Source organism: Sesamum indicum, linkage group LG13 (genome assembly GCF_026168435.1).
Source record: "Sesamum indicum cultivar Baizhima isolate 11 linkage group LG13, ASM2616843v1, whole genome shotgun sequence".
NCBI lineage: Eukaryota > Viridiplantae > Streptophyta > Magnoliopsida > Lamiales > Pedaliaceae > Sesamum > Sesamum indicum.
The window spans coordinates 12473689-12499405 of record NC_142669.1 but is presented as its reverse complement, the minus strand read 5'-3'; the positions used below and the strand labels follow the sequence as shown (position 1 = coordinate 12499405).

Genomic DNA, 25717 nt, shown 5'->3' with positions numbered 1-25717 from the left:
GGGCTGCCTGCGCGGGCGCGCGCGCGCGCGCGCGTCGGCACGGGCTGCCTGCGCGCGCGCGCGCAGGCGCGCGCGCGCAGGCCGGCACAGGCCGCGCAGGCGCGCGCGGGCAGGCCGGCACATGCCGCGCAGGCGCGCGCGCGCATGCCGGCACAGGCCGCGCAGGCGCGCGCGGGCAGGCCGGCGCAGGCCCCACAGGCCGCGCAGGCGCGCGCGCAGGCCGGCACGGGCCGCGCAGGCGCGCGCGCGCAGGCCGGCACGGGCCGCGCAGGCGCGCGCGCGCAGGCCGGCACGGGCCGCGCAGGCGCGCGCGGGTAGGCCGGCGCAGGCCGCACAGACCGCGCAGGCGCGCGCGCGCAGGCCGGCACAGTCCGCGCAGGCGCGCGCGCGCAGGCCGGCACAGGCCGCGCAGGCGCGCGCGCGCATGCCGGAACAGGCCGCGCAGGCGCGCGAGGGCAGGCCGGCACAGGCGGCGCAGGCGCGCGCGCGCATGCCGGCACAGGCCGCGCAGGCCGTACAGGCCGCGCAGGCGCGCGCGCGCAAGCCGGCACGGTCCGCGCAGGCGCGCGCGCGCACGCCGGCACAGGCCGCGCAGGCGCGCGCGCGCACGCCGGCACAGGCCGCGCAGGCGCGCGCGCGCACGCCGGCACAGGCCGCGCAGGCGCGCGCGCGCATCCCGGCACAGGCCGCGCAGGCGCGCGCGCGCATCCCGGCACAGGCCGCGCAGGCCGCGCAGGCGCGCGCGCCCAGGCCGGCACAGTCCGCGCAGGCGCCCGCGCGCCCGGAAGTGCCCGCACTGGCGCCCGCGCGCAGGCCGGCACAGTCCGCGCAGGCGCGCGCGCGCCCGCCCGAGTGCCCGCGCCGGCGCGCGGGCGCCAGCCCGGCAGTGCCCGCGCAGGCGCGCGCGGCCCCGCCCGGCAGTGACCGCGCAGGCGCGCGCGCGCCGGCAGTGCCCACCTGCGCGCGCGCGCCGGCAGCGTCCGCGCAAGCGTTTTTTTTTTTTTTTTTTAATAATTAAAATAATTAAATAAAAATTTTCATAACTCAAAAATAAATTATTTCAACAAAAATGAATTAATCATGTGATTTTGAGGTGACGCGAAAATTTTCATGCAGTGGACGCCCGAGGCGCGCGCGCGCGCACGTCGGCACGGGCTGCCTGCGCGCATGTCGGCAGTGCCCGCACAGGCGGCAGTGTCCGCGCAGGCCTTTTATTTATTATTTTTTTAATAATTAAAATAATTAAATAAAAATTTTCATAACATAAAAATAAATTATTTCAACAAAAATGAATTAGTCATGTGATTTTGAGGTGACGTGAAAATTTTCATGCAGTGGTCGCCCGAGTCGCTCGCGCGCGTACGTCGGCACGGGCTGCCTGCGCGCGCACGTCGGCAGTGCCCGCACAGGCGCGCGCGCGCACGGCGGCAGGGGCTGCGCACGCGGCCGTCGGCAGTGTCCGTACAGGCGCGCGCGCGCCCGTCGGCAGTGCCCGTGCAGGCGCGCGCGCGCACGTCGTCAGTGTCCGCGCAGGCCTTTTTTTTTTTTAATAATTAAAATAATTAAATAAAAATTTTCATAACTCAAAAATAAATTATTTCAACAAAAATGAATTAATCATGTGATTTTGAGGTGACGTCCAAATTTTCATGCAGTGGTCGCCCGAGGCGCGCGCGCGCGCACGTCGGCACGGGCTGCCTGCGCGCGCACGTCGGCAGTGCCCGCACAGGCGCGCGCGCGTACGGCGGCAGGGGCTGCGCGCGCGGCCGTCAGCACTGTCCGTACAGGCGCGCGCGCGCACGTCGGCAGTGTCCGCACTGGCGTGCGCGCACGTCGGCAGGGGCTGCCTGCGCGCGCACGTCGGCAGTGTCCGCGCAGGCCTTTTATTTATTGTTTTTTTAATAATTAAAATAATTAAATAAAAATTTTCATAACTCAAAAATAAATTATTTCAACAAATATGAATTAATCATGTGATTTTGAGGTGACGTCCAAATTTTCATGCAGTGGTCGCCCGAGGCGCGCGCGCGCGTACGCCGGCACGGGCTGCCTGCGCGCGCACGTCGGCAGTGCCCGCACCGGCGCGCGCGCGCACGGCGGCAGGGGCTGTGCGCGTTGCCGTCGGCAGTGTCCGCACAGGCGCGCGCGCGCGCGTCGCCAGTATTCGGGCAGGCGGCGTCTGCCGCCTTCCGCCTGCCCGCGCGCACGTGAAGACGTACAGGATGTGCTCGTGAAGATGCAATGCTCATGTATACATAATGTTTTTGTTGGAGAACAACGGATTTGAACGTGAACCCTCCAGTTTTTTTCCCAATTATTTTTCAAACATTTGGGACGCTCAATATAACCGAATATAATAAAATAAATATTTTTCAAACATCAAGGGGTATTCACACCACAATTATATTCAATTTCCACCACTCCTTCATTTCCACATATCACCATTCTTGTAAGCAACTAGTAACGTAAAATCATATATCAATACATTCTCATTTTCAGACACCCACAACATAACATACAACAAACATAATATTTCAACGTGTCTTCGCATTCCACGTACACAATATCGTCAATCAAATTAAATCATTCACCACTCATATATTTTCAGATAAACCAACGTCAGCATGAACCACAAATTTATATAACAGTAATATCACAAATAAATGGAACATATATAGATAATACTAATTATTTACTTACCTCGCCCTTACAACGTTTCTTTCTACTCAATCGCTAATTGTCAGTCCTTTCACCTCACCCCCGTATCCTATAATGAGTTATACCACATACAGTTAATATATCGAGAATATCATAATTTCTTTTAAATACAATATTAAATATTATTCGTACAATTTCTAATAATTCTTTAATATTCCACTTCTATCGAAGTACAAATCTTCGTTGTTTTTCCTCTTTATTAACATACCATTTATTAAATATAATTCTCAGAATATTTTTATGAATTTTCTATCGATTTCTCGCTGCTATACAATTTAATTAAGCAATAATACATAAAATTACATATTTGGTTAATCATTTCGATGAAATTGTATAAATTAGCTATAGTAATAATTAAATCTAACAAATCTAATATTTTAATTACCCAACTATATCATTTTTATAGCAAATATGATATTTAATTCGACACTAATTTAATTAGCCAAAATCATAAAGTACTCTGATTAAATAATACATCGCTCAATATAAATTATATTTAGTAAAAGAACTAATTAAATAATATAATTATGTAAATTAATATAAATTAAAACATAAATTCATACCTTTCGATTTCTTCTTGGCCGCAGTGAGAAATTGCAAATTCTGAAGTAGAAATCTACATATGTGTATATTATATATGTGTGTAATGAGAGAGAGGAGAGAGAAGTGAGGTGGGCTTGGCCGCCACTCTCATCCACTCTCTTTTCTCATAATTTTATATGTATATATCTATATACTTATTATTATATATATGTTTTATATATATTATTATATATATAATATTATTATTATTTTATTTATTTAATTAAACTTTTCACAAAATACCAATTACGTCCTTCTTAATTTCTTAATTAATATAATTTGCTCTCAAATATTATAACGAACTCCAATTTAACTCGTTCAAGTTTTATTATATTCTAATTATGGAGCATATTTTATTTATTAATTAACTAAGTTTTATAAAAATTTATCAATTAATCCCCCATTTATATATTATAATTTTTTGGGCGTTACATAGGTAGGGCTCATGAGCAGGGTCGGGTTTTGGTAGTGGGCCTTTCAGGTAGGTCACTTTGATGGGCCTTAGGTGGGCCTACCACTAAATAGGTCATTAGGCCGCATAATATATAACACACTCTACCTTGGACCAAGACCTCACGTAAAAGAACAAGGTCTGGAGTCTTTTTGGATCTAGCGTATCATCACTATCGAAAAGTTCGCCTTAGGTGTACCTGCAATTTTAGAACGAATCTTTGCCCGCGTATGTGTTAGTCAAAAATAGATTTAAAATTTTCAAATAAGTAATGAATTTTTCTGCAGGTAACACTTAGTACCCATATCAGCTGGGTTTCCTTCAGTTTTAATTTTTTTTCAATTTTATGACTTCTTTTCCTACAATGTCCCGAATGAAGTGGCATTTTAACTTCAATATGTTTTTTCTCATCATGAAACACTAGGTTTTTACATAGTTGAATGGAAGATTGGATATCAGAAAAAACTATGAGTTTATCATTAAAGAAGCCTATTTCTTTTATTAGTCCATCTAACCAAATTGTCTCTTTAAAGGCTTTAGTAGTAGCAATATATTCAGCCTCAATAGTAGATAATGCAACTATATGTTGAAGTTGGATTTCCAACTTATGCATGAGCCAACGTGTGTAAATATGTAAGATGTGGTGGACTTCCTACTGTCTCTGTCATTTGCATAGTTAGAGTCTACATACCCAACAAGTCGAATATTTTCAAAAACTTTAGAAAAAGTAATAAAATATTTTCAGATCCATGTAGGTATCTTAGTAACCATTTTAGAGCTTTCCAATGAGGAGGGCCAGGATTTGACATGTATCAACTAAGACAACTGATGGCATATGCAATGTCAGGTCTAGTGCATAGGTTAAGAAACATAATAGATCCAATAACATTTAAGTATGGTATCTTATCCATTTTTGCTTTTTCAATCTCAGTTTTGGGACTTTGGTCTTTATTCAGTTGGAAATGAGCCAGCTAGAGGCACATAAGTGGGTTTAGAGTTTTCCATAGCAAATTTCTTTAAAATGGACTGAATGTAGGTTTTTTGATTTAAAAGTATTATCGATTTTTCTCTATTTCTAGCAATATTCATACCAAGGATCCTTTTGGCATCACCAAGATTTCTCATTTCAAAAGTTTTGCAAAGATCCTTTTGCAAGTAATCAATAAATTTAAAACTAGGACTAACAATAAGCATATTATCAACATATAACACAAGAAATATAGGTATGTCATTCACATGCTTAAAATAGAGACAATGATCATAATGGCTTCTTTTGAAATTCAAGGAATGCATGAATAAATTGAATTTCTTGTTCCACTGTCTAGGAGATTACTTTAAGCCATATAAAGACTTTTTTAATAAGCACACATGATCAGGTTTGGACTTATCAATGAAACCAATTGGTTGATGCATGTAAATATTTTCATCCAAATCAACATGCAAAAAAGCAGTTTTCACATCCATTTATTTTAAGTCCCAATTATAGTGCGCAGTAAGAGCAATGATAATGCGAACAATAGTATATTTAATAACAAGAGAAAAAATTTCATTATAGTCCATTCCTTCCTTCTGAGTGAACCCCCTGGCTACGAGTCTAGCTTTATATTTTATGAAATTTTCTTGCTTAATTTTTAAAATTCATTTACAATCAACTATTGAGGAATTTTTAGGTTTGGGAACTAGATCCCAAGTTTTATTATCTTTCAAGGATTTCATTTCCTCATTCATGGCACTTAGCCATTATTCTAATTTCATTTCTTCATCAACGCTAGTAGGTTCAGAAATTTCAGCATTAAGGGCTATATGAAAGTCTCTAAACTTAGAGGAAACCCTAGGTTGCCTTCTATTTCTATCCCTAACTAGTTGGTAATTTTCAAAAGTGTTTTCTACGTTTGTATTTTCAGGAATTTCTTCATTTTGTTCTTCTAAATTCTCTATTATTCCTCCCCCCTATTGGTTATCCTCTGTATTTTTCTCCACCTTATTGAAAGTGAATTCTTTATGTTCAATTTCTATTTTATTGAGACAGGGCATTTCATTTTCGTTGAAAGTGACATCTTTACTTATTAAGACTCTAAAACCTGGTTGACTACGTACCTAAAGTCTATAACCTTTTACCCCTTCAGGATAACCAATAAAGACACTTTTCAGGGATCTAGGTTCTAAATTATCTTAATTTTGATGAACTAAAGCAGAACATCCAAACACACATAGAGAAGAAATATCAGGTTGTTTTTTAGACCAGACTGTTTCAGGTGATTTCCCAAGTAAAGGCACAGAAGGTGACAAATTTATTAAATGGGCAGCTGTCAAGACAACTTCTCCCCAAAAAGATTTTTGTAAACTAGAACTTACTAATAAGAATCCAACCTTTTCAAGTAGAGTTTGGTTCATGCATTCAGCAACACCATTTTATTGGGGGTATAGGTATTGGTCTTGTGCCTTTTAATTCCGAATTTTTACATATAAGTCAGAAAAATTTTGATTACGAAATTCAAGACCATTGCCAGTTCGAAGAGATTTCAACTTTTTGCCCGTTTGGTTTTCCACCAAAGTTTTCCACTTTTCAAATTTTCCAAAAACTTCAGATTTATGCTTTATTAAGAAAACGAAAATTTTTCTTGAAAAATTATCAATAATGGACAAAAAATATTGGTTTCCACCATGGGTGGTTACTTTTGAGGGACCCCAAACATTAGCATGTACATAATCTAAAACGAAAGTGGACATAGAGGGATTAAGGGAGGGTGAGACAGGAAAATGCACTCTATGCTGTTTACCCATCACACAATCGTCACAAACTTTTAAATTTTCAATTTTGTTATTTAAAATTCCTTCCCTTCTTAATAGCTTAAGTCCCTTTTGGCTTATGTGACCTAATCTTTTATGCCATAGAGATGTTTTATCACATTCAGTCACATATGCAGCAATTGAGTCATAAGTAACATAGCACATATATGAATTCTGTTTTCTTTTTGCTTTGAAAACAATTGGTGATCCTTTCGTTATTTTGTAAGGCCCTTTCCCCATCTGCCCTCTAGACCCTTTTCTTCGAGAGCAGCATATGAAATAAGATTATAACTTATGTCACGAACGTACCTAAAGTTTCTTAGGGTTAACTTATAGTCCTCTTTGAAGTTCAAAGAAATGTCACCTAAACCTTTTATTTCACATCGTTTTTCATTTGCCATAGAGACAAAGCCAAAATTTTCATTTCTAAAATGTGTAAAAATTTCTTTGAAATGACTCATATGAAAAGTACAACTAGAGTCAATTAACCACTCATTTTTATTCACAGCATGAACTGAATTTGCTTCACATACAACAAATACTTCACCAGAATTGTCATCAGAAACATTATTAGCTTTTTTTTTATCTTCATAATATTTTTTTCTATTTTCTCTTTTGGGTTTTCTACAATTCTTAATGTAATTTTCTTTAATTCCACAGTTATAACATCGTCTTTCTCTTATTTTATCTTCTTTATATGGATTTTCCATAGTTCTAGATTTGCTTCTGCTGCCACTCCTACTTTTACTTCTGCATCCACTTCTACTATTGTACCTAAAGCCGGAGTTTCTAAATTTCGGTCTTCCCCTAACAAAATTAACCTCATGTTGGTTTTGACTAGGTTTATTTATTTTTAAGTCCATCTCCTTGCTTTTTAAACCATTTACGACTCCGTATTTTATGGCTGCTTTAACATTAGAATAGGTTTCAGGAATAACATTAAGTAAAACAATGGGAGAGTATTCATCTATATTTTTATCACCTGTGTGTTTTATATCTTGAATTAACTTAGTAAAATCATATAGATTTTCATCAATGTTTTTAGACAAGTCAAGATATCTAAAAAAATTTTCTAATAGAAAAAGCTTACTCGGTAAGGATGTTTCAGTATATAAATCTTCAAGTTTTTTCCAAAGTTCTTTTGAGGAATTTTGTTTTCCTACTTTTCTAAGAACAGTGTCAGCCAGGTCTAAAATAATAGAAGAGTATGCATATTCATCATTCTCTAACTTCTTTTCTTCTGAAACATTTTCAGTATATTTATCATCTATTGCTTTGAAAATCTTTTATTAAATAAGAATTTCTTTCATTTTCTGTTGCCATATTGAAAAATCACTTTTTCCATCAAAGGGTTGTAAATTATATCCGGCCATTTTGAAATAAATTAGTGTTTTTCAAAAAAGGGTATTTCACGAATTTTCAGAAGAATTGATTTTCATTTAAAAGGATTTTCAAAAATTATTATCACAGTTTAATTAGTAAATTCAGAAAATATAGCAGCAATGACAGTAATTTTAGAAAAAAATATAACAGTTAACGATAGTATTTTTCAAAAAATTATATTGAACAGATCACAATAATAATTTCATAAAGTTATCTCAAACAAATCTCAACAAATAATTTGCAGAAAATGATCATAGCGAGTCACAATAATAATTTAAGAAAAATAATCACAATAGATCACAATAATAGCATCAGAAAATAATCACAGCAGATAATAATTTCAGAAATAAGAAATCGAGGTTTTCCAGCCTAAGTCCCAACCAGATACCCGATGACCTCAAGGGTCCGATCAGGTGGGATATTAGGAGGATTTAACCGCGGTAAAAAAATAGTAGCAATTCAATAATAACATGACAATATAACTAAGATATAAGCAATTTAATAAAAAATTGTAGAAAAATAAAAGGAGGGGTTTCAGAGGTTACCACCACCAAGGCGAGATCGGTGGTCATAGACGAGGCTCTCATACCACTAGGGGTGGGCGAACGGGTCGGGTTTTTTGGGTCCCGACCCGACCCGATCGGGTAACGGAAAATCGGTTCGGGTTTGTCGGATTCTTTGTCGGTTTCGGATAACCCGAAACCCGATTCTTTCCAATCGGGTTTGGGTTCGGATATTAAATATCCACCCGAAAAACCCGATCGGGTACCCGATTAGGAGAAGGGGAAAAAGAGCTGTTGCCTGCTAGTGCTACGGGTACAAGCCAGAAAAGAAAAAACCCTTGCTTGCTGCTGCTCCTGCATTCTTGCTCCTGTTTCTTTCCTTACTGCCATTGTTGATTTGTTGCTGCCGTTGCTGCTGCTGTCGCCAGCAACCAGTCGCTGCGGCCGCGCCACCCACCGGACTCCGACGACGACGAGCTCTCCTTCATCGCCGACAACAATCGCTATTTTTGCGAATTTTCAGAATTGTGCCTGGTAATTTTTCAATGATTGGAGTTGTTTTGTTGATTTAATCATATAATAGTTATGTATTGTTGTTGTAATTAGATTTTTGGTTAGTTTTAATTTGTTTTACATTTTGATTTTGAAGGTAAGTTTGTATGCATACTTAGTGTTTGTTGAAATGTCACATTGAAGTTGTGTTTGTTGAAATGTCACATTGAAGTTGCATTTGCATGTTTCATCTTCATCCTGTTGCATACTGTTTTGTTGGCCATTCATTGTCTGCAGAGACAGGTTATTAGGTTAAAAAAATTAATAATCTAACTATATCACATGCAAAAATCAGAGTTACTCCTTCCCAGGGTAAGATTTGGTACATTCTCTTTCCTGAAAGTTTGAAATGTTGCACACAGAAACAGAGCAGAGATAAACACATGTTGGATATAATAAATGTAGTTCAATGCTAGGGCACCAATTACTGTTTTCTTTTAAGGTTAATGCACTAAGTTTAAAAACACCAAAAGCAATGCAAGTGATAAAGTTTCAAATCAATACTACATTTAGTTGAGAGGAATCGGCCTTTTTGTTTGCCAAAAGCTTATCATGTCTTATTGCTTCAAGGTGTTTTATCTTGAAGTGAATCTCGAGTTGCTTAGCACCATCAAAGTTTTGAACTTCTCCTTTTGTAAGTTCCCATGTTTGGAAAACTTCCAATTTTGGCTAATTAACATCATGCCAAATCATCTTCAGTTTGATTTAATTGGAAATAGGGAGTCTTATGTTCGATATAGGTAGCAGTAATTAGTGTTGCCTTTCAAGGTGTACATGTCCTAATTTATCTAAATACTAACTACTCATAGTCACTGAGAGTAAAATGGTCCTTTTGTTTACCAAAATCGTACAATCTCTTATTGCTTCGGATCTTCAGACTGCTATTGCTGTAAGTTATGCTGTTAAACTTCAGTTTGGAGATTTGTTTTTAATTCTCAGTTTCTTGTTCTATTTTTCCTGCCATAACAGAGGAGGAAATACTTTTCCCATAACTTTTAATTTTCTTGGTGTTATGAGTTTCTTTTGTGGCCTTTTTTGTCTTTCTCCAATGCTAAGTCTTCACCATTTGATAGTTTTTTCTCACGGTTTGCTTTATATTTTTTGCTTAATACTATCTTCTGTCATTATTTGTATTTTTATTCAATGCAAGGTTATGATAGAAGCAACTCCTAATATATTTTTTTGTTCTTATACTTTGCAGATTGGAAACATTGGCTTCTCAATATATCTTTCATAAATATGGATGGAATTGGAAGTCACTCTCAGTCTCAGTCTTACTCGTCACCAAATGCCCAAACCATAAATATGGATGGATTGAAAAATCATGTTAGTGGTGATCATCTTGAGAATGTTGAGCATTATTTTGATGATAATATTGATAAGGATTTGGAGGGAGAGGATGAGGAGGAAGATGTTTTAGGTGATTCTAAAAAAAGAAAAAAGAGGGTAGTGGCTTGTAGATCACCAGATTGGGATCATTTCGTTAAATTTCATTGTGAAAAGGATAATGTCCAAAAGGCTAGGTGCAAATATTGTAGTAGAGAGATCAAAGCCGATCCAAAAGCACATGGAACTAGACATTTGAAAAACCATTATGAATCTTGCAAGAAAAAACCCCAAGAAATCACCAGAAATCAAAATAGATTGTCTTTCCAACCAACTCGCATTGGTGATAGAGACGCCCCTCTTGTTAATTGGAGATTTGAGCAAGACAAAACTAGAGAAGCTTTGTGTCACATGCTGGTTGTGGATGAACTTCCATTTAAGTTAGTCGAACATCCTGGATTTAGGCATTTCTTGTCTGTTGCATGCCCGATGTTTGCTATTCCATCAAGAAGAACAATAACGAAAGATATTTTCAATATATATGTGCATGAAAGAGCAAGATTGAAGTTGTTTATTAAAGATCATGCTCAACGGGTTTCCATCACTACAGACACTTGGACATCCATTCAAAAAGTCAATTATATGTGTCTCACTGCTCACTTTATTGATGATGATTGAAACTTGCACAAAAGAATTTTAAACTTTTGTCCAATTATCGGGCATAAAAGTGAAGAAATAGGTAAAGGAGTAGAAAAATGCTTGTTTGATTGGGGTGTTGACAGGGTTTTCTCTATCACTGTTGATAATGCGTCTTCCAATGATGGGGCTATCGTTTACTTGAAAAAGAAGTTTGAAAATTGGGGGCAAAACATCTTAGGTGGGAGATATGTGCACATGAGGTGTATGGCACATATAGTTAACCTCGTTGTGCAGGATGGTTTAAAGGGTGAGCATGAAACTATCTCCCGTATTAGAGGGGCCATCAGGTATATTAGGAATTCTCCAACTAGGTACAAGAAATTTCAAGAGTGTGTTGAATTTGAAAAATTGGAAACGAAAAATTGTTATCTCTTGATGTGCCTACTAGACTGATCTTTCGAGACAACCATTTGATGGGATACCGACTGATTATGATTGGGAGAGGGCAAAGGTATTGGTGAAATTTTTAAGGCATTTTGACAGTCTCACTTTGCGCATTTCTGGTGCTTTTTATGTCACATCTAATTTGGTTTTTCGTGAAATATGTGAAGTTGACTTGCTTCTCAGATATTGGTTAAGTAGTAATGATGTTGAATTAAATGAGATGGCAAAAAAGATGAAAGAAAAGTATGACAAATATTGGGGATCAATTGAGAAGATGAATATGATTTTATATTATGTTGTGATCCTTGATCCACGTCATAAATTGGAGTTCATTGAATTTAGCTTTGATAAATTGTATGGTGGTACCGAACAAAGCAATGTGATGAAAGAACAAGTGAGAGATGGACTTTACGAGTTGTTTAATGATTATAAGTTGAGATACGGTTATAGTCTTCAAGGAACGCTAGAAAGCCCGGGATCATCATTTAGTCGTGTTTCTTCATCATCTTCCTCTTCAGTTGGGACATCTACGCAATACACTGATTATGAAGCGACTCGTGCGTTCACCATAGAGCAAGAGTTCAATATGTACAAATCAGGTGGAAAAGGGGATCGTGTGAAATCGGAATTAGAGAAATATCTTGGTGAGGATGTTGAAATGCATAGAGACAAATTTGACATACTAAATTGGTGGAGAGTAAACGCCCAAAGGTTTCCCATTCTTTCCAAAATGGCTTGGGATATATTAGCAGTTCCAGTCTCAACTGTTGCCTCGGAATCCGCATTTAGTACCGGTGGTCGTGTTCTTGACACTTTTAGGAGCTCTTTGTCTCCTAAAATAGTGCAAGCGCTTATTTGTACTCAAGATTGGATACGAAAAGACTCCAAACCAATTAGCATTGAGGAGGATTTGAGTGAACTTGAAGTGGTTGAGAAAGGTACTTATTTATTCTTTTTCTTGTATTTTGATTATTGTTCAATTTTATGTATTCTACTTATATATTTTACTTGTCTAACTACTTTCTATTTTGTTGTAGAGTTGACTAAGTTGGGGGTTGATTCAATAATTATTGATATTTAATGGTGCTAACTGGTACTTGTAAATTTTTGACAAGGTATTAGAATGGTAGAACCTCATTGTGTAATATTAAATTTTTAATCTGTTTAACTTTCTCTAATAGTTCTTCCACTTTGTATGTTTAATGCTTGACAGGTCGAGGACTCGAGGATGAAAATGTGATATGAGCTAGTTGCTTTTTCAGTCTGTAGGCATTAGGATTTAGGAGGCCTTGGCTTTATTGTTGTTACTAAAATAATTTACAAAAACCTATGATAATTTATGGATGTGATTGAACTCTTTTTTTCTTTTTGTATTTATGTAAAGTTTTAAGTATTTGTGTCCATAACTTATAGTTTAGATTTACATGGAGTGAATTACTTTCATTTTGAAAAATTGAGCTTGTACATTTTTTGAAGCTAAAAAACCCGAACCCGACTGTCGGGTACCCGATTGGTCCGGTATCCGACTTAGTCGGGTTCGGGTCCGGGTTCGGGTTCATTTTTTCCAAACCCGACATGTCGGGTACCCGACCCGAACTACCCGACCCGATGCCCACCCCTACATACCACTATAGAGAATAGAAACCCCTCGTGGTATTTCTTTCTCAAAATAACCTATCATCTATTACAGAAATGGAGTATGAAACTCCTTAAAATATTACAGGACAATATTACAAACTTTGAGTAATAATATGAAAAAAAATGAGAAACAATGAGAACAATAGTATAGTAATGAAAAAGGCTCAAAATAGCCAGATCCAAAATCGGTAAAGGGAACACAGTCACTAGACACTGCACCCACAAGCAAACCGACTCGTGGTTGCACCACCACAAACCTCAAGAACACCTCGATTTTTTAGATCACAAAGATCCATACACTTGGTCACTGAGACCCAACTTAGCTCACAAAGAACTTTAGGAGAGAAGGAGATAATACACAAAGAGAAAGAAGAACACTATGTTTTTTCAAGGCCGAAGACCAAGCCCCCTTTTAAAGGTGGGGGATCGGTGGAAAAATGGGAGGTCTAGGGTGGCTTTCCAAAAGCCATCGACTTGGCTTTGGAAAGTCACCACCATCAAAGGCGGTGGTATAAGGTAAGGAAAGCAACGGTAAGAAATCTGAGAGAGAGAGAGCAGCAGACTGCGTAAGAAAATGAGAGGGAAGAAAATGAGAGATAAGGGGTTAGGGTTAGATTTTCTTTTTTTATTGGCAAAAGCCGCCTGTGCCTAGGCGTGGGGGGGGGGGTTTGGCGGACCCCTACCTGTTTATTACCTCAAAAAAATTATAGAGTGTACAATTCAAAATCAGTAAATGAGGAGTACTTACTCCCTTTACAATCAAAGTAATTCTAATCTATGTGCAAATCAATGATGATCAAAATCTACCTATTCTAACTTGCTGCGTAATGCCCCCGCCAATCTCTTCCCGAATGAGGGGTTAGGGTTAGATATAAGTAGGTAGGATTCATGGGCTAGGTCGAGTGGTGAGTCGAGTTTGGCTATATATTGAGGCCCATAGTATAGGCGATTTCAAGTCCTTTAGCAACAACATTGGTTTCATCAAATGTGTTAGTCGCAAGGCCTAGGAACTCTTGGAAAGCAATGATTATGTGTCCTCTACCATCTCTTATAATTACCTCAACTCTTGTTAGATCTGTTGATCCTTTTGATGCAGCATCAGTATTTAATTTGAACCCACATTCTTCAGGTGTTCTTCATCTAACAATAACAATTTCCTTTGCGATTTTGGATGCTAATTTGAACTCCAAGTTTTGCAGCAACACGTGTATCCCCTCTCCATCTTTGAAAATCCAACTTGTTGCTAGCATGGAGACACCTAATGTAATTATGGGTCCTCCATATGACTCGTTATCCATTGAACCCCATATGCCTATGTTTAGAGTCATTCCTTTCTGTCCAAATAAACTAGAGAATGAGAATTAGGAGAATGGATCTTATGTGGGAGGTATGACTGAAAGCTGAAGAAAACTTCCACAATTGGATCATCTGGTAGACGTCATGTGTGGGAGGTGCCGATGTCAAAAAGATTAGTGAAATGATCCCACACCAGTTTACTCTTCGTACTAAGAAGGAAGAGATGTTCCACTGTTTCAGTTTGGCAAAGAGATCGTGATTTGATTCTTGATTATATCTTTTATTTTAATTATCTACAAAAATAACTGTATTTTCTCTTTAACTCTATCTTTTCTTTTCTTTTATGTTTCCTATACTTGTCTTAATTAATCAATTTCTCATGCAATTTTCAAGCTTTGTTTCTTTCTTTAAGGAAATATATAAAAAGTACATGCCAATTATAAATTACTGATTTATAAATTTAACGAAATTCTGCACAATTATCGATTGTGTCTTTCATTACTGTATTCGTGTGTCATATTGTATGTATGTATATATCTACATGTTTCAACGTCATGTCTAGAGAAATAGCAATTTTAGTCTCATAAGTTAGGCTCATGGCACTTTTGGTGCCATTGATTATGGGATTAGCACTTTTAGTCCCATTAACTTATAAAAAATAACACTTTTAGTCTCCATGCATTTTTTCATCTATAATTTAACGTGCCCAACATATTGCCGTTAAGTATTTTTGGTTTGAAAAAAATGGCCCTTTTTCCAATAGTAGCATATGAGTACTTCATTTGACCTACTTGATTCACTCGTGAAAGACATGATTCATTGTGTTGTTTCTACTTGGCTTCAACTTATAAAAATATGGAAATGATATAATTCAATTTATGCGAGAGAAGAGATAATTAACTATGTCTTTTGCCCTAAATTCCTTCACAATTTATTTTTTCCCCTCAAATGTAGTTATATATATATTTTTTTTCCAAAAATGGTCCAAAACCGGAAAACAAACTAATTTTCTCTCTAGCAAAAAATACTTAATGATCACATGCTAGACAAGTGTGCTACACCGTTAAATTATCAACAAAAAAGTGGATGGTGACCAAAAGTGCTAATTTTTATAAATTACGGGGTTAAAAGTGCTAATCTCGTAATGAATGAGATCAAAAATGTAATGGGCCTAACTTATGGGATAAAAAATATTATTTGCCCCCTCATGTCCCTTGTCGCTCTCCCTTTATTTAAATTAGCTTTGTTTCATAATTCATAATATTTAGGCTAGGAAATAAATGAGTCAAGTCGAGCTCAACACATTATTATTAAAGTTTCTTCGAATTATTATCGAGTTTGAATATTATTTTTTAGCTTCAGACAAACTTTAGACTAGATACGAGCTCAAATAATTTGATATTTTAAGAATATTTATTATTTTTTCACTAATTGAATGAAATTTGAGAGCAGGGTGAAAATTTATCAAACAAAAAATTTATTTAAGTTTGATTCGTTAAGAAATTGAGCTCGGACGAATTTTATTAATGAATCTCAATAAAATATGGAGCAGTTTGATTTATTTTTGATTTTCTGAAGGAAAAGTTTTTTTTATATTTATCGATAATCAATCGAAAGGCAAGAAGCTCCTCAGGATTGTCAGTCGCCCCAATGGCCGCAACACCGAGAAGTGAACCAGATGCCGATGCCTCCACCAACTCGTCTCTGCAATTCGGCACGGCGGAAGCGCTTGAACACGTGAGCAAACTGACAGATGTAGGGGCCATGACCCGTCTTCTCCATGAATGCATTGCCTACCAACGTGCCCTGGATCTCGAACTCGAAACTTTACTGTCTCAGCGCTCTGATTTAGATCGCCAACTCTCCAACCTCCAGAAGTTCGCTGATGTTTTGGAGATTGTGAAGGTTGACTCCTCCTACATGCTTTCCAACGTTACCTCCACCTCCTCCCTCGCCGATCAGGTCTCTGCCAAGGTGCGCCACCTCGATCTCGCTCAATCGCGCGTCCAAGACACGCTCCTCCGCATCGATGCCATTGTCGATAGATCCAACTGCCTTGATGGCGTCCACAAATCTCTCCTTGCTGAGGATTTTGAATCGGCCGCATCCTACATCCAGACCTTCCTCCAAATTGATTCCAAATTCAAAGACTCCTCCGCTGCTGATCAGCGCGAGCAGCTCCTTTCCTACAAGAAGCAATTGGAAGGCATCGCCAAGAAGAGGCTTTTGGCCGCAGTTGATCAGCGGGATCATGCAACTATTATCCGCTTCATAAAGCTCTATACGCCTCTCGGCCTTGAAGAGGAGGGCTTGCAGGTATATGTGAGTTACTTAAAGAAGGTAATTTCCACGAGATCAAGAATGGAATTCGAGCAATTGGTGGAACTTATGGAGCAGTCAAATAATAATAGTCAGGTGAATTTCGTAGTTTGTTTGACAAATTTGTTTAAAGACATTGTCCTGGCTATTGAGGAAAATAATGAAATTTTGAGGAATTTGTGTGGTGAGGATGGTATTGTTTACGCCATTTGCGAGCTCCAGGAAGAATGTGATTCACGAGGTTCTAATATTTTGAAAAAATTTATGGAGTATCGGAAACTGGCTAAATTGACTTCTGAGATAAATTCATATAAGAGTAACTTGCTATCGGTGGGTGCAGAGGGGCCTGACCCTAGAGAGATTGAGATTTATCTGGAAGAGATACTTTCGCTGACACAGTTAGGTGAGGATTATACAGAGTACATGGTTTCCAAGATACGGAGCTTGACCTCTGTTGATCCTGAATTATGCCCACGAGCCACAAAGGCTTTTAGAAGTGGGAATTTCAGCAAAGTTTCCCAGGACATTACTGGATATTATGTTATTTTGGAAGGGTTCTTTATGGTGGAGAATGTGAGGAAAGCCATCAAGATTGATGAGCATGTGCTTGATAGTCTCACCACATCCATGGTGGATGATGTATTCTATGTGTTGCAGAGCTGCTGCCGTAGGGCAATTTCTACCTCCAATATCAACTCGGTGATTGCAGTGCTCAGCAGCGCTGTGAGTTTATTGGGGGGTGAATATAGCGAGGCATTGCAGCAGAAGATGAGGGAGCCTAATCTCGGAGCAAAGTTGTTTTTGGGTGGTGTTGGAGTGCAGAAGACTGGTACAGAGATTGCCACGGCCTTAAACAACATGGATGTCAGTAGTGAGTATGCCTTGAAACTGCGTCACGAGATTGAAGAGCAATGTGCAGAGGTGTGTCAGATTGTCATTTGCTTACTGAGTAGTACTGTTCTTATAATGTCTGCTTTTACTATTTTGATTTATCAGAAGGTACTAACTTTGAAGTTGGAATTCCAAGTACTATGCACTAACTTAAGTTCTTAGGAAGATTGTGAAAAGAAGTACAATCAGTGATACTGTAAGTCGGTTTTAAGTATACACTACTACTTGCATTCTCTGCCTTTATTTTCGCAAGTTGTGACCTTGATGTTTAGACTGCATTCAAGATTGAATAAAAGTGTCCAAGATTTTGTCATTCTAACACTTCCTGTCAGATTTGATGCTCCAATTGAGACAACTAACATGTAATTCTTTGACACTTTGTAATCGGATCAATGGGAGATGGATGGTGCAGGTGCACTGTAGAATGATCTACAACTGGCTAGTTTCTTTTTTAGATACTCGAAAGCAACAATAATGATCATATCATCATGTCTTTATATTTTGAGTAACTCTACGATATATGTCTTATATTTATGTGGCGGTTGAAATTTTCAATAAATATGGTACTACTATAGGAAGTAAACTTCAGCAGGAAAAGTTAATGATGAGCTCATATCAAATTAAGCTTCAATAAATATCTTAGGAAGGGAAGACGCTTTTCTGTGTTTTCTGCCCCATCTTATTCTTTGTTCAGCTTATTCCAAAATTTTATGTTAATCAGACTGCATGGTTTCCTTACATCAGGCATTCCCTACACCAGCAGACAGAGAGAGAGTTAAATCTTGCTTAGCCGAATTGAATGAAATGAGCAGCAGTTTTAAGAAGGCACTAAATATTGGAATGGAGCAACTTGTGGCCACTGTGACACCCCGAATTCGTCCAGTGTTAGATAGTGTGGCAACCATCAGCTATGAACTTTCTGAAGCAGAATATGCGGACAATGAAGTGAATGACCCCTGGGTGCAAAGGCTTCTCCATGCTGTTGAGACCAATGTGGCATGGCTTCAGCCGCTGATGACGGCCAACAATTATGACACATTTGTGCATCTTGTCATTGACTTCATTGTGAAAAGGCTTGAAGTTATCATGATGCAGAAAAGATTCAGTCAACTTGGAGGTCTTCAGCTTGATAGGGATGCCAGGACACTGGTTAGTCATTTCTCCAGTATGACCCAGAGGACTGTTAGGGACAAATTTTCTCGTCTAACTCAGATGGCTACTATCCTGAACTTGGAAAAGGTCTCTGAGATTTTGGATTTCTGGGGAGAGAACTCAGGGCCCATGACCTGGAGACTGACTCCTGCTGAGGTCAGAAGAGTATTGGGTCTCCGAGTGGATTTCAAACCTGAAGCAATAGCTGCGCTTAAATTGTAGCCTTATTTCTATTTGTCATGCTCTCAGGCCAATTTCTTGTTGTTTTAAGTTTAAATTTTCTAGAAGAGATCAAGTTGCAACTACTGTACCAATCATGAGTTTCTTTAGTCTGTTCCTTTTCAAATACATATAAATACTGTAAATCGTCTCTTTCACATATGAGTCCCTTTAATACTTAATTATGTGAGTGAAAAGTGGTCGATACATAATTCCCTTTTGTTGCCAATTATGTGCCTTCAAGTTCGATAAGGGGGTTATTAGTATGTTGAAAAAGCAACGAAGGATCACGGAAGCCATGGTTCATGAAGGTGTTGTCATATTCATCACGCAAATCTGCTCTGGTGGTATGATTTCTTTTGCAATGCTGCATTGATCATTTTACCCCATATGACTGAGAGCTCAATATATTTTTCTGAGCTTCACTCTCATCCAGAAAGCAGTTTCCTTTATCTTACGACAGTTGATGAGGTTCATAAAACAGGTAACCTCTATCTTGCTAGAAAAAGTTGATTTTCAAAATTTTCCTAGTGTAAGAAGGAAGAGCTCAGCATCAGTCAGTGGTGTCCAAGCTTATCTGGAAACAACATTCCCTAAAGCTGCTGCAGAACAAACTTGTAAAAGTGAGTGATTAGATGACAGAACTTTATCTTGAGGTGAAAGTGTCTGTAACTTATGAGTGATCATTTGTCAAAAACTCAGAAAACTCATCTAAGGTCTTCCAACTACTAATGCATTTTAATTTTCTTTTTTTGTCATTTCTTAAAATTATTGCTTCACAATAGCTCTGATTCTGTAAGATCTTTTTTCAGAATTGCTATTCTCGCAATTCAAACTCTGTGGGCACCACTACATGCTCAGTGTATGAATGAGGAATACTGGAAGAATAGTAGTGGATCGAAGTTATTCAGGGTGTCTTTGTGCTTCATATTGACTTCATTACTAAAAGTTTATCTGGAATCTAGCTCTTACATACGTAGTTTCATCTCATCTACATGAAAAATATTCTTTTGATATTTAAGATCTGGTTTCATCTATCAGTGCATGTATCTCCTAGTTAAAAGTTTAGCTAAAGCAACTTAAATCGATTAAGTTGCTTTTCATCAATATATTACCGGGTCCTGTGCATTATTATCAACATTATTATTTGCTCCCATTAAATAATAATAATGAAATATAGATTAGAGAATGGAAAAAGAAAGAAAGTATGCTAAAATTATGTTGTTCATGTTGACTCATAGGTATGTGGTATCCCTAACCCAGATTATATTCTTTAGTTTGACTGGTCATGGAGTGTGTTCTTAGATTTCTGTTGAATGTGATTGCATTAGTTGGAAGTGTGCACCACTAGTTGGTTGATTTATGATCTGTAGACACATCTAACAACACCAAGTCCAACTTTGATTTAATCTGTTTATTAGTTTCTAGAGAGATATCCCTTCAAAAAGCATGCATATCCTCAAAATGGAGAAATGTTCCAGGACTGTCCACTTTGTAGAATAATTCTTGCATCTCAAGGACAAACAAAAAGATGTTTCTTATTAAGTATGGTTACTAGGAGGTACAACTTGACAACCGTTTAATTGCCTTGATTCTCTGGCCCTTTCTCCTTCTGGTTCCTCTTCTCATCACTGCAACGCCCCAGCCCCTCACCACCACTTTTGCTTGCAGTTGTTAGCCTTACTACTATTGTTTGTTTACCTTGTAAAGATCCTATCATGGACAAGTTTTTCTCTAGATGATTTTGGGCATTTTGGTCAAATATATATATATATATATATTATGACATGCAGAATTTGAGGTGTTCAACTCCTCTATGAGTACTTTGACCTCAGCCAATTACAGGGAATCAGTTTTTATGAGCTCTGAATGTTAATGCTGCATCTTGGGGACCCACCACCATCTAGATGGTTATATACATGTATAGCCCACCATCATTTTGCTAAGAGTCAAATGAATATATCGATATTCATCTGTCGAAAATATGACTTTTTTTTTGTCAATTTATAGTTCTCATTTTTCAGAGGAATGCTACAAATGACAAATGTTTTTACTTCCATCTTTACTAAGTTCTTGACTTATGGTTTTACCAAAAATCCAGTGAATGTAGGATGTTGATGGCGGAACATTTTTTGTAGTTTAGTTGCTTGTGCCTGCTAATCGATTTCATGACTAAGGTTGAGTCCTAATTACTTTTCAGGATGCTGTATCTCGAGGACTAGCGGGTGCAGGTGTAGATGTGATACAGTACGGGTGAGTGAAGCTTTCTGATGTGTCTAAGCTAGTAGTTCGCTTGACGAAAAGAATTTGATTGGCAAGACACTGAGAAATGCTGTTTATGTTTTCAAAAATTATGGGAACATTCTCATGCAATTGGAAGATGGATGCATAACTCTATGAAAGATGAAATACGCCTTAAATCATTTCCCACCTGTGGAGTACTGGCTACGCAAGGATGATAAGGCTGAACTAAAATGATTTGCATTGTATTATCGCTACAGAAATGATGCCATCTGACCGACAATTCTTTATAAGTTTTTCTTATGCTGTTGAAATGTGCATAATTAAGTATATGAGCAGTTATTTCAACCTCATATCTGACAAGTATCTATTTGGAAATTTGACTCGATTGTTTATGTTTATTCTATAGTTCAAATAATGCTGAGGTAGTATAACATTGGGAAGAATGAAGCGGTCAATATAGTTAGTCCGAATCCTGTACAGCATCAATTGGTTTAAAGAGTTATGTAAATTTTGTGTATAGCAGCAGGAGTCTGTGCATCATGCTCAAATTCCTGTTATCTGATCCCTTACTACTATTGTTTGTTTACCTTGTAAAGATAACAATCCTCTATGTTCTCATTTTCTCCGACCCATCTTGTCCCAAAGTTTGCTTCCTTTTTCATGCTTAGATTGATGGTGATGGATATCTCAGTTGCTCCACTTTTTATTTATATTATGTTTTCCAGAGACTTCAAAGGATTGAGTTCCCTTGTCTTCTACTTCTGCAGCAGTTACATTGATGCGACTGTGAATCAGTTCTCAAATTCTTGGAGACATCTGAAAGCTATAGATGAAACACTGTTCGCGTTTGTGCCAGGAATATGGAACAATAAATGATCTTCATTTTGGTAGCAAGGTTTGGGGATTTTGGAAGTGCGCCTTTCTCCATTTTTTCTAATGTTAGCGACAAATTTGTCATGCTTGATGCAGAGATTGAGAATACGTTTTATGATATGTTGTGAATAATCTTATGCTGTTATAGATATAAAGGTGCTATTTTCCAACGTGAACTTTATATCCTCTGCCCTTGTGTTTCAGTTTCTCTCCATTTGGTCTCATCTCTCAGTAACGTCAATCTCTTCAATGCTGTTGCAGGTAGCTGAAATTCTTGATGTTGTGCATTCTTGAATTGGATTATGTCAGAGAAACAGGCCCCCTGTTTGAAACCTGAAGAGTCTGAGTACCCCTGGTTTCAGTTGCTTGATTCACGAGTTAGTCACTTCTAAATAATGCTTATTGATTTATCTCCTTTTGGTGTATCATGTTTCAGAAACTTTTTCTTAATTTTATGTTTCTCCTCTAACTCCAGAGAAAGAATGCTTTTTCTTTTACAACTATTATATTCCTCAGGGTGTTTTACGATGATTTACTGTATGAAATGGTTAAAAGTTCTTCCTTCACATAATTTTATTTGTCGCGTTGATGGAAAGAAGCTCAATCCTTTGTGGTTTAAGCAGTCAACTGTGAACAATTTTAAATACTCAGCAGGTGATTGATTGCCTAAGTTTAAGCTGTCGAGGATGTCTTCTTGTTGTGTTCTTCACTGAAAATTCTGAATATTATTTGTCCAAGTGCGTGGACAGTGATCTTGACTGTGTATTACGATAACTGTGATAATAGCATCCTTTCTTACGTAGTCAGCAATATACTTAGGTTATTCGTCGAATTTATCAATTAGTTACTGTGGCTATAAAACAACTTGATTATTTACACATACATAATAAGTTAATTTTGAACAAATTGAGTGGTCATCTTGATGATTGAACATAAGTTATGCTGTAAAATAGTCCTGGATTTTTTCACATTTTCTATTTTCTTTACTCAATCGTCTTTTCCTTTTCGGTGATTGCTTGCTCTTCTTCTTTGAAGATGATCAAACATATAAGCGGAAAGGAAGGAGAATATATAGGTGATGTCAGCGAGATAAGAGGAACTGTTGACAGTGTTGAACGAGAGGGATCTACAACTGGTGAGGGAAAGAGGAGGAAGAGATCGTCGTTTTAGAGAGCATATGAGGGCCCTCTTTAAATTGAGTGCAAACAATAGGAATATGGATGGGGCTATTCTATGGGTTCTGGAGCTCAATTTTAAATCCGGGCATTCTCTGTATAAAGTTTAACTATGGGTATATTATGAAACCCCCTTTCCAACTGCAAAAATATTACAATTATATGAAGTTACCAAGATGTTTGGGGCAAAATATTCGAATAGCAATTAATTTATTTGATTATTTTTTCACATTTTAAGTCGGGGATGGACAGAAGGGAGGTTTTTTAATAATTAAAGAAGAAGGAGATGACTTGATAGTTACGAAACGTGTGTTTTTATACATATCATGGTTTTCTTAGGGGTTCAATTTCGTTGTACACCAATTCCTACTAAGATAAAAGTGTTGATGTTCTTAATGTAGCATTGTCTACAATAAAATTCAAAGCATCCTTCCAGTACTCATTTTCATCTTAAATCGCTCCTAAAATTTTGGTTTGTTGTTCATTATAGGTTTTGTGAGCTTTTGATGGATTGGAAATGCTATAAAACAGATTCTGAAATTTAAGCACTCAAAGACACTCTTGATGGATCAGTGGGTGAGTCCGAATATGAATATAATGAAGAATGCAAATTTAAATGTATCTCCAAGTGCCGTAAAGGTGCTGATATTATGAGGAAGTGTCACCATATTCATCAAAGAAATTGTTGTGGAATGAATGGATGTGCTCAGCTCTCCTGGGTCGTGTTGAAACTTCTCTCTGATAAAGGCATTCAGCAATCTGGTAATTTTTCACTTACAATACTTTGGATGCTTGGAAAATATGATTTGGAAAGAAGAATTCTGCTGCGTCTTGTTTATCTTGTATGCTATTCTCTTTCATAGAAATTGGTAATCTTATGATGGGTTTCCAACTTGATTCGTGTTATCAATTGTTTGTCTCTGTCCTGTCCTTGAGGCTCTATCCCTTGTTTTAATTTTTGTTACAGAGACTCTACCCCTTGATTGTTGTATCCTAACTCCTTGGTTTGCTAGCAATTTCAATAAAGTATTTAATTATGGTCATGCAACTTTATAATTCTTTGTTTTGTATGTTATATTGTGATCTTATTTCAAAACCGAATACATAAATGTGATCGTTATTATGAATTATGTGGAATCTATCACATTTCACAATCTACATGAGAGAGAGAGAGAGAGAGAGATGAGAAGCAAAAAGACAGAAGAAAGATGAATTATTTTTTATATAGGAGTAATTTAACCCATATATTAAACTGAAAATCAAGATAGTAACTCTGAACTATTCTGAATTATAACTAGCAGTTGGAGCACACTTGGTACATGCGCGAAATTTAAATCTTTATTGCATTTGTTTATTTCAGTAAAATGGAATGATAAAAGAAAATGAATAATTTGTTAACATTATTAAAATATTTTAATTTAAAATGTGCTTGAGTAGAAAACTATTGATAAACCAAGTGATCAAAGAAATGTTAGTTTGTTAAAAGATAAACATTTTGAAGGTTTTAATTAACAAACATTTTTTCAACTAAAATTATTTACAATAAGGTTCTCACACTTAACAAATATTATAAATAAATAAAATAAATGTGAAAGTAGTTACTAATAAAAACAATAAATATACTTGCTATATTTTAGTCAATTTAAGTAAAATATCTGCAAGAAGAATTCAACAGAAGCAAGTAAGTTGCGCTAAGTATGGAGTGGTTGCATTGTCAATTACCTATAAAACAATTGATGATTTAGAGGAAAGGAGCTTAAAGGTGAAGGTGCAAAACGCATCATTATAATGGAGACTGCTCGAAGTTCCCCAACTAGAAATACGCATCCTTTGCCACATGATTTCTTTGAGATTATTTTAGTAGGGAAAAAAAAAAAAAAAAAGAAGGGAGGGAGGGGGGAGGAATAAGAAAGAAACAGATGGAATTGACAAATCCAGACACATCAATGAAATGATGACAACATTATACTATCATACAAGTTATAATACATTACATGGTTTAATACTCTTACTATTGTTATAGCCACTACACAAAACAATCTAATATTCTTCGTTGGACAATAATGCATAGGAGTGACAATGGTAATTAACAGTGTCTGAAGACACTAGTGTGCCTGCAGTCTCATCTAACCTCCAAATCAGTTTACATCCTTCTCCAGAACCCCCACACTACATCATCACTAATTTACTAATTATCTTTCTCATCTCTTACGGTCGCTGAGTGAAAGCTCATTGTCGACTACCCCATGTATGAATCATCTATCTGTTTTCGTATGCGGTGGTTGCACTGTAAGAATCCCACTTATTTCCTTCCAGGGGTTGTCTGAATGGTGCTTTTCCTAGAGATATTTTAAGGGACAAGGTCATAGTTAATTGTCAAGATGAAGGCTTGTTCCTCCCGTTCAAGTGGTGCCCACCCAACAATTTAGCACTCCTCCATCTTCTCCAATACATGTATATCACAACTGTATGCCTAAGTTAAAAATGCAATGAGAAACTCGTCAAAACTTAGTACACTTAAT

General features: G+C 38.0%; 2 protein-coding genes across 2 annotated transcripts; both read left to right on the top strand.

Moving 5' to 3' along the window:
- Positions 1 to 8463: 8463 nt before the first annotated feature.
- LOC148784518 (zinc finger BED domain-containing protein RICESLEEPER 1-like) lies at positions 8464 to 12765 on the top strand. Its single transcript, XM_088876938.1, has 4 exons — positions 8464 to 8961; positions 10181 to 12326; positions 12426 to 12503; positions 12602 to 12765. The coding sequence occupies exons 2-3, from the start codon at positions 11609 to 11611 to the stop codon at positions 12467 to 12469; spliced, it is 762 nt and encodes a 253-aa protein (XP_088733064.1). The 5' UTR covers positions 8464 to 8961; positions 10181 to 11608; the 3' UTR covers positions 12470 to 12503; positions 12602 to 12765.
- Positions 12766 to 15904: 3139 nt separating this feature from the next.
- LOC105176781 (conserved oligomeric Golgi complex subunit 4) lies at positions 15905 to 19063 on the top strand. The gene is made up of 2 exons (XM_020698763.2): positions 15905 to 17562; positions 18277 to 19063. The coding sequence occupies exons 1-2, from the start codon at positions 15973 to 15975 to the stop codon at positions 18904 to 18906; spliced, it is 2220 nt and encodes a 739-aa protein (XP_020554422.2). The 5' UTR covers positions 15905 to 15972; the 3' UTR covers positions 18907 to 19063.
- The last annotated feature ends 6654 nt before the right edge of the window (positions 19064 to 25717 follow it).